Source organism: Quercus lobata, chromosome 4 (genome assembly GCF_001633185.2).
Source record: "Quercus lobata isolate SW786 chromosome 4, ValleyOak3.0 Primary Assembly, whole genome shotgun sequence".
NCBI lineage: Eukaryota > Viridiplantae > Streptophyta > Magnoliopsida > Fagales > Fagaceae > Quercus > Quercus lobata.
The window spans coordinates 49,694,555-49,703,774 of NC_044907.1; the positions used below are offsets into that span (position 1 = coordinate 49,694,555).

The 9,220-nt window shown below is 34.5% G+C and overlaps 1 protein-coding gene across 5 annotated transcripts; it reads left to right on the top strand.

The window, feature by feature from the left end:
- The first annotated feature begins 899 nt into the window (after positions 1-899).
- LOC115986604 (sucrose-phosphatase 2-like) lies at positions 900-8,253 on the top strand. Of its 5 annotated transcripts, none has more exons than XM_031109796.1 (9): positions 900-1,094; positions 2,491-2,571; positions 2,663-2,962; positions 3,145-3,246; positions 3,455-3,649; positions 3,758-4,048; positions 4,608-4,794; positions 7,542-7,588; positions 7,919-8,253. In XM_031109796.1, the coding sequence occupies exons 2-9, from the start codon at positions 2,512-2,514 to the stop codon at positions 8,009-8,011; spliced, it is 1,275 nt and encodes a 424-aa protein (XP_030965656.1). In that variant the 5' UTR covers positions 900-1,094; positions 2,491-2,511; the 3' UTR covers positions 8,012-8,253. The 5 variants fall into 5 exon arrangements, with proteins under 5 accessions (XP_030965656.1, XP_030965655.1, XP_030965657.1 ...); XM_031109797.1 differs by lacking the exons at positions 900-1,094; positions 7,919-8,253 and adding exons at positions 1,213-1,357; positions 5,903-5,975; XM_031109794.1 differs by lacking the exon at positions 900-1,094 and adding an exon at positions 1,222-1,357.
- Positions 8,254-9,220: the final 967 nt, after the last annotated feature.

Consider the following 9,220-nt stretch of genomic DNA (forward strand, 5'->3'; position numbering starts at 1 on the left):
TCCACACACACCCTAGGCTCTATTGGTTTCTAGGGCTTCTAGAAATTGCAATTACAGTCCTCGTGAGAACTTGAACCTGAGATGTAGTGAAAGTCTCAGCAGTCACCTACCAATTGTACCGGTGGTCAAATAAAAGTAAAATATAATAATTTCAAACCCTTGAAAATCAAACCAGTGGCCTAGCCTATTGGTTGGTGCTTAACTTTCTAATGGGGTGTTTGAAACACGGGGAGTTGAAAGAACGATTAGTAATCTTAGAACTTAAAGGAATTAGAAAATAGGTTTGACCCGTGTTTGATTTTTAGAACTGATTATTAATGTTAAAAAAAACTGAAATTTAGAGGTTAACCCTATTGGCCTGTCAAGTCTAGGTTTTAAAACAGTGCAAAATATTACAATAATTTCACAACAAATCTTAGGTGACCAGATTTTTTTATTTATTTTTAATTTGAGCCTAACATTTTCACTTTGTCTTGTTCTCCTGTCTGTGCTAATAGTGAATATATAATTTTGACTAAAATGCAAAACTGACTTTCTAACTTTCTTCAGATTTCATTTCAGTCATTTAACTTTATTTTTATTCATTTTAGTCCTTTAGGTTTCAGATTTATTTAATTAAGACCTTTCCAATAACTTTTGTTAAAAATTTTTGAAAAAAAAAATCTAGAAAATATTTTTCAATCTGAATTTTATTTTTAATTTAAAAAATTGGAAGAAAAATTTATAAAATTGAAAAATTAACCACAACATATAAAAAAATATAAAAAAATTGATAGAAAAGCCTTAATTGAATAAACTTAAAGGTTGGAAGACTGAAATGAACAAAAACAAAATTAAAAAATTGAAATGAAATTTGAAGAAATTTAGGGGATTAGTTTTACGATTTATCTTTCTAGCCTAGAAACTTGCTTATTGGACATTTATCTGTGGTCAATTCCCCCTTGGATACTCCATTCTTTTGTTGCGTATAGTTTATTCCGGTTGAAATAGTTGAAAATGTTTTGTTCCACTCATTCAATCGATGCACATAATCCCAACTTCCATTTTGCCTCAAAAGATAAAGCCTGTTTCAGTCGATACGCGTATTTCAACCGGTACATACTCTCAGTTCCCTTTTTTTTTTTTTCATATCTTATCTTTGCTAATTGTAATATCTATTTTCACTTTGTTCTCTCATATGTCTCTGATGAAAAAAAGTGGTTTGCATATGTACAAATTAATTGTAATAAAATATTTATAACTTTGTTTTAACTGTTAATTGATATATGCTATAACTTTTACGCCAAAGTATTGTCAAATGTTACTGTCAAGGGCAGCAACTCATTATAGAAAGATAAGAGGAATCAAGACACTGAAGGTAGAGTAATGGGTGCCTTTTTTTTTTTTTTTCATAAAAAAAAGAAAGAAAAGATGGGTGTGATTTTACTGATGATGAGCCATGTATTTGTTGTCTTTTGACTTATTTTTTTTCTAGTAAGAGCATAAGCTACTAAACTAAATAGCAGATATGCGGTTTTTTTTTTTTTTTTTGGGATAATTCAATAGTATGTCTCCCTTGGAAACATCAAGAGGTGCCAAACAGTTGAATTACGAGGCTCTTGACTTGGGATGGGTCTTAAGATGCTTGGGATTGCTAGCACAGAGTGATGATATCAGTTTCTTGTTGGTCTCCATTCATTTCATCAATGGAACAATAAGACAAAAGTGACCTTTTATGGGTGGTGCTGCAATTTTAGTTCTCTTAATTGTGATATGTGAAAACACTAATTCTGGAATTGCCTTTTCCATTTTGATTCAAAAAAATTTGCAAATAATCTAAGATTGGCATACATCATGCATGGCCATTCTCTCCTTGCAAAGTTGCAATTACTCTTATCGTTGTTTTCATCACTACTCATAACCATTGCCTTTAGGGATATGCTGTTGTCAACATTATTTCTTCATCATCACTGTCATACATCATTGAGATACTATCTTTAGGAATAATCTGTACCATTGACTTAATGGTCTTGGAATCAGGGATATAGTTATCCTTCAACAGTTGCAGTCACTGTTATAAGCCCGTGGTTATCACCATCACAAACATTGTCATGTTCATCTCCATTGTCATAATATCATCCGTCACCATCAGATACGTTGTCATCATTATCATTGTTATGATTGTAATTGTCATTATCAATGCACAGTATTTAGCAAAGTATGCAAACTCAGCACAAAAAGAGAATGAATTCTATGAAACACCTTATGCTGGGCCATTTTTATTTCAACTTTATATATATATATATATATATGTGTGTGTGTGTGTGTATTTTTAGTTATTGATACCATGGAAATCAAAAGCAACACTCAGGGATATGGACTGAGCCCCCAATTACCACCAAGTTTCAAATTTGAGCTCCCATTTTTTCTTTTTATTGAAATGGAGAATTTTCAAATGCTCATGTTATGAACATTATCAAGTATCAGGCAATTTACCTGATTTCTATGCAGGATTTAGGAAATAGAGTACATATGGATTGCCTCAATGGTTCTGCCCGTCTCATGATAGTTTCAGATCTTGATTCTACAATGGTAGATTTCCTGTTAATTTGTTTATAATTTTTTATTGATATCTTCGTGCTATCCTTCTAGTGATTCAATTGGATAAGTGTTTGTGATGCAGGTTGATCATGATGATCTGGATAACCTCTCTCTTCTTAGATTTAATGCATTATGGGAAGCCTATTACCGTCATGATTCTTTGCTTGTGTTCTCAACGGGAAGGTCACCTACAAGTTACAAGAAGTTGAGGAATAAGAAACCCTTGTTGACCCCTGATATAACCATAATGTCAGTGGGAACTGAGATTGCATATGGTGAATCAATGGTACCAGACACTGCCTGGACACAATATCTGAACCAGAAGTGGAACAGAGACATAGTCACACAGGAAACGGCCAAGTTTCCAGAACTTACTCCCCAGGTACATTTTCTTGCTAATAGACTTTGGTAGTTGCCTTGGCCTTAATATGGACTGTGTGCTTAAGACTTTTGGATATTGTGTTATACAATTATTATGACAAAAATAGGAATGTATTTACGATTTGAGACAATCGAATATTTGTGATGAGTTTTCATACTTAAAATTTTATGCGTTTATTGCAGTCGGAAAAGCAGCAACGACCACACAAAGTTAGCTTTTACGTGGAGAAGGCTAAGGCCTGGGAAATAATCAATGTTCTCCCTAAACGTCTGGAGGAACATGGTGTAAGGATATGCCTGTTGATCTAAACCATATTGCTAGAACATTAACAATCTCTTTTAATGCTACTTATATGCTCAAGGATTTTGAGGATTATCTCTTTCATTCATGCATTGATGGCCTTTTTTTAATTTTTCTTGATGTGTTTGTTACTAAAGCTTCTTATTTATTCTTGAATACATATTCATCTAATCTTGATTTGTTCTTGCCCAGTTAGATGTAAAAATAATTTATAGCAGCGGGATTGCATTGGATATATTACCACAAGGTGCTGGCAAAGGGCAGGCTCTTGCATATCTGCTTAAAAATTTCAAAGTTGATGGAAAAGTGCCTATGCATACTCTTGTTTGTGGTGACTCCGGAAATGATGCCGAACTGTACAGCGTTCCTGAAGTCTATGGTGTGATGGTTTGTAGTCTGATAAGCATGTTTAGTTTATCATGTGCTTGTTTTATGTCATCCTAGTTCCAAATTGATAATTGTGATATCAAGTGCCACTTATTATTGAATATGCAGGTTAGCAATGCACAGGAAGAATTGTTGCAGTGGTATACACAAAATGCCAAGAATAATCCTAATATAATTCATGCCACTGAGAGATGTGCAGCTGGGATCATACAAGCCATTGGTAATTTTTGTCTGGGACCAAATGTATCTCCAAGAGATATTAGAGACTTTCAAAAATGCAAAGTAGACATTTTTAGTCCTAGTCATGAAGTAGTGAAGTATTATTTGTTTTATGAGAGATGGCGACGTGCAGAAGTTGAGAAGTCTGAGCAGTACGTGCAAAATCTAAAGTCAGTATTTGTAAGTGTAATCTGGTATTATTCTACATTATTTTATTAAACAATGCAGTAGAAGCAAAAATATAGCCTGGCGAAAGCCATTTTGAAGCCCTTCATTTGAGAAATGTAGATTTCAAAGTGAAGAATAATTTTTGAGTTGAAGATTGAATAAAGAGAATTAGCTAAGGAAGGACCAAATAAAACAAAAAGGAAAGAGGTGGATTCAGGCAGTGAGACAAGACATGATGTTCTTTATTCCTCAACAACATGACACTAGACATAGGATTTGTGTTCAATTGAACCTTCATAATTAATAACCATGGTGAATATAAACTTATTAGTTGTTTCTCTACCTCTTCTATAAATTAATAAAAAAATAATGATAAGAACACAGAAGGAAACATAAGCATTTTTTGATTGAAGAATCCAAGCATAATCAATTTTTAGAAACTATTTCATATACATGCAGTCAATTCTTACCTTGCATACCTTTTCGGTCATTGCAATTTGATAGAATTTGCTAAAAACAACAATTTAATTGCTACTTTGCTCTTACTTTTTTTTTCCCTCCTTTCCTCTAGTGTCCATTGGGTATTTTTGTCCATCCCTCTGGAGGTGAGAAACCTTTCCACCAGTGTATAGATTCTATGGCAAAATTGTATGGGGACATGCAGGGACACCAATTTCGGGTATGGGTGGATCGAATATCTTCTGCACAAATTGGTTCAGACATATGGTTGGTGAAGTTTCATAAGTGGGAGTTATCTGGTGAGATTTTCTTGATGAACATAATTGATATTGATATTTGAACTCTTAGTTTGTATTCTACTTTACATCTTTAGGGATGGACTGGGCTATGCTCAGCCTAGTTCAGTCCTGTAATAGCCCACTCTATATGAAGAATTCCTTCATTCTGTCCATGGTTGAACTCAATGCAGATTCTGATCCTAATCATAACTGAGCCTGACCATGCTGTCCTAGACCATTCAAGCTCCAAATTGTTGTCTAAACTCCCAAAAATAGCCTCCGATTTCTGCAATTGTTAATGCTCTATTTCTTAAGGAAACATTTGTACATAAAGTAGATAATAAATTTGGCTGAGGCATGTCTATACTTCCTGCAAAATTTATCCTCAAATAGAGATTTGCTTTTCGTATCTCAGGTGGCAGTCTAAATTCTCTATTGGCTTAGGACTAGAATAACTCCAACTTTATCAGTGATGAAATTTTTTTCTTTCTTTTGTTCTTTACTACTGTAGGAAAAAATTGATAAATAAGGGCACCAACTATCATCTATCCTTTTCAGTAGTTTTGTTATTGTTGGGATGAAATGAATGGCAATTGTTACAAGTACCTTTGTTCTGAAACCATCTTGATTATTCATCAATCTAAGTTGTTCATTGTCTTTTTGAATATTTAATATTTTATTTTTCTAGAATATGTGAAACAAAGCACTTATGCAATAGCAATGCAACACATACACATCATTATCCAGGTTGCTAACTTCAACCATTGACATTATATGAATCAAGCCTCAAACTACTAAATCCAGTATATCATTTTCACTAAGAGTTTAGTTAAAAATTGACATGGCCTTAAAGGAAGTGTTTCCAAATTTGTTATTGATAGCAGAGGACAAAGATGAATCCATGCAGTTTAAGTGCTATGCAAGTTGGGGAATTCCTCAGAATCTCAATTTTATTCATGTCTTTCATGTATTGGAATTGGAGTCAGCTGATTCTCTCTTGCTTTGGTCTATGTCTTTCTAAATTCCTGTTGGAGAAGGGCCTAACTGACTGTGGTGGAAGCTGAACTGCAGTGGCAAGTTCAATGTTTGTTCTTGTTCTGAGGTATTGAGTATTTCTATTGGTTTGCAGTTCCCTTGGAGGAGTATCTGGGGTAGCAAAATCCACAAAGAAGGTTTTTTTTTTAGGGGGTCAGCAACATTAGGTAAGAATTTTTGTGCGGACAATTTTTCCCAAAAGAAATATCATCCTATTGGGTTGGTGTTGTATGTGCAAAGGATTTGGCAAAGGATATATGGTCTTTTGTCTTTAATGTTTTTTGGAGTCCATTGGGAATGCTACAGAGGGTGATTGATGCATGCTTTTGTTGGAAAGTATAGGAGTTGCTCCATCTGATGTGCAGCTCATTTATGCCTTATGTGGATAATTTGGAGAGAGAGAGAGGAATAACCACTTATTTAACATGATGAGCTGTCTGCTTTTGAGGTGAAGTCAATATTTCCATTCTTTGTATGAGTGGTTGAGTTCTTTTGGCACTGTTTCTATTCTTTCTTTTGTAGATTTTATAGAATTTCTAGAGCTTAGTTTGTAATTTTATAGGGCAACCTATTCTATTCTTATTCTCTACAGAAGTCTTATGAGTTCTTGTTGCTTATCAAAGAGAAGGAAAAAAAAAATCTTATTGCAGCATCTTTATGCATCACTGTTGTAGAAGAAAATAAAGCAAAATGACTTTTTCAAGTACTGTAAGCCATGAGCAGCGAAATGGCTTCATTATTAGTAGATTTTCTTGTCCTTGCTTGGAGTTTTGTCATATGCAGTACAGTAGACTGGCTACAGTTGTATTAAAGAGCTAAATTAGCCAAATTGGAATGGCTACTGACGAGTCTTTAACCACAGCTAAAGGCTCTAGTGGTTCCAAACAAGTGATAGGTTGGTTTTCTTTCTTCTTTACTTTTCCTAGCAAGGGGATAATGAGTTCCCATAGGCATCTGGTTGGGTTTCATCACCTGGGTGACTTTGTAGCAGTGAGGTTCATTGCAGGCCTCTGAAATTGTCCTATTCGTTAGATAATATGCATACAGCTTTAAATAAGTGGTCTGTGTTTCTTATTTTATTTTGAAAGATTGGACAACCACAAGAACCAAAACTTCTTTAAAGGATTGGTTAATTTTTGAATATTTCTCATAGGGCTCTCCTTTTTCTCCAAAAAAAAAAAGGCTTTACTACAACATCAACAATAAAGCTGTATTCCCAAAACTTTGAGGTCAGCTATGGTTCCTCAACATGTACTATTTCCTCTTTTCTATCTTATCCAAAATCGTACTCTGTTGTCACCTCTTTAATTAATATATTCTTTTCACTACTTCAACCAATGTTATTTTACATCTTTCTCTTCCTTTTTTCATTTGAAAAGGCAGAAGCCTGTGTGTGTGATAAGATAGGGAAATCTATTGCAGCAAGAGAGAGTGAGAGAGAGAGCAATGCACACAGATGGAGAAAGAAGAGAGCGTGGATCATGGATGAGATAAATTAAGAAAAGAAACTTGTTGATGTCATCTTACAATCATATTGCTTAATTGACCTTTTTATTTAGATTCTTAATTTTGCTAAGCAAAAATAAAGATGAAGAGCTTCATGGGAATTTTTGTGTGAAAAGAGCATAAATTGAAAACTTCTGCATGAAGCTCTTTATAGTAAAGAGAGTTTATAAAATCTTTGCATTTTCTCTCACTTGTGTCTATTGCTAAATTGTTGGTTGTTCTTATAGGGATTGAGCTACAGTGCTATGTGACAACAGTCTTAATGAGCTTAAAGGTATTACCATAAATCGGTTCTTCTCATTCCTTGAGGAGTTATGCTTGTGCCACATAAAGTGCCACAACTTGTGCTACAACTCGCCCACGTGGCGAGTTGTGAATGGTAGAGATAGTGGGTCCATGTGGGGACACCCCTCTACCATTCACAACTCGCCAAGTAGGCGAGTTGTGGCACAAGTTGTGCCACTTTATGTGGCACTAGCATAGCTCTTCCTTGAAATATATTACTATCCTTTGACTCCCTTCTAATTTACTACTTGATTACATTGGAAAGAGCAATACCATGGTAATTATTAATGTATTATTTGTGATTTCTGGGTTTCATCAGGCTGAGCTACCAGATGGTTTCAGCTGGGTGCATGTGCATCAGACTTGGTTGGATGGTTCACGAGCAAGAGACCAGACAGTTTGGTGTTTCTAGGTTTCCAACTAGTTCAACATTTATTGTTAAACCCACTTTAGATTTCTGCATCCAGGGCATTGCTATATTCTTAACCAAGGTTGTCAAAATCGGGATCCTACGTAGGTTCATGAGAGGTAGGTAGGATCGTGGATTATAGGATTGGATCGTGGATCATAAGATCTTATATTATTTGAGAAAAAAACAAAAAATACACATTGGTATATTAAATAATCACATAAATTATACATTCATTGATATAATTATCATACATCATTACATCTACTTGTAAGCATTATTTAAAGAGGCCAAAAAGCTCAAAACATGACACTTTATTGAGATATTTTTTATTTGGGTCAAACTAACACTCTCTTTACATTAGAGTCGAAAAACTTGGTCTATTGAGATTTTATTTTTCATTTGGGTTCAACTGAGCCTTCTATCAAGTTAAAGAAGATTATAAGAAACCAAGATTGTTTGAGATCATCATAATCGTACGATCCTACCGATCCTAAACGATCGCAAAGATTCCCAAAAGATCCGGATCAATTTGGGCAGGTGAGATTGTAAAATCGTAGGATTTAGATCGAGATTTTGACAACTATGCTCTTAACTATTCTTCTTCATCCTTTTTTTTTTTTTTTTTGAAGCATACTGTTACCTATTCTTGATACGGTCAATAAAATCATCTGATCACCACCAATTTCTCACCAATTCTTCACTGTTACATTGATTCTGTGTTTGAGTATACTATAGTCCATTTGCATACAGTGACACTATAGGCTCTAAGTGAACTTAGTTCACCAAATTGTGCACATAAGGCATAAGCAAAGAGGGGCTGCATTCCAAAAACCACTTCTCTAACCAAAAAGTACATCTATAACTCTCTTAGGCATTACCACTGAACTCTAAGCATAACAAAGATAAAAATTTACAACTCACAAGCAACTGGGCAATGAACTGAGGGATCTTGCAGGCTACCAATTCCAATTCCAGCTTGGAATACAGTGTGTATTATGCACTAGCCACTCTGGATGATGTTTCTCTTCACCAAACACAGTATATGTTTCCTTACAAAGTCTCCAATTTTATCACCGTTATGAGCAGGACATTTGTTCTCTGACTAACTGCTAAAGGAGTTCCTTTTAGCAGTGCATTTTGAAATATTTTCTAAGAATCAACTTCAATTATATGACATGTTATTAGAAAAAGCGGAAATGTAAATTGTTA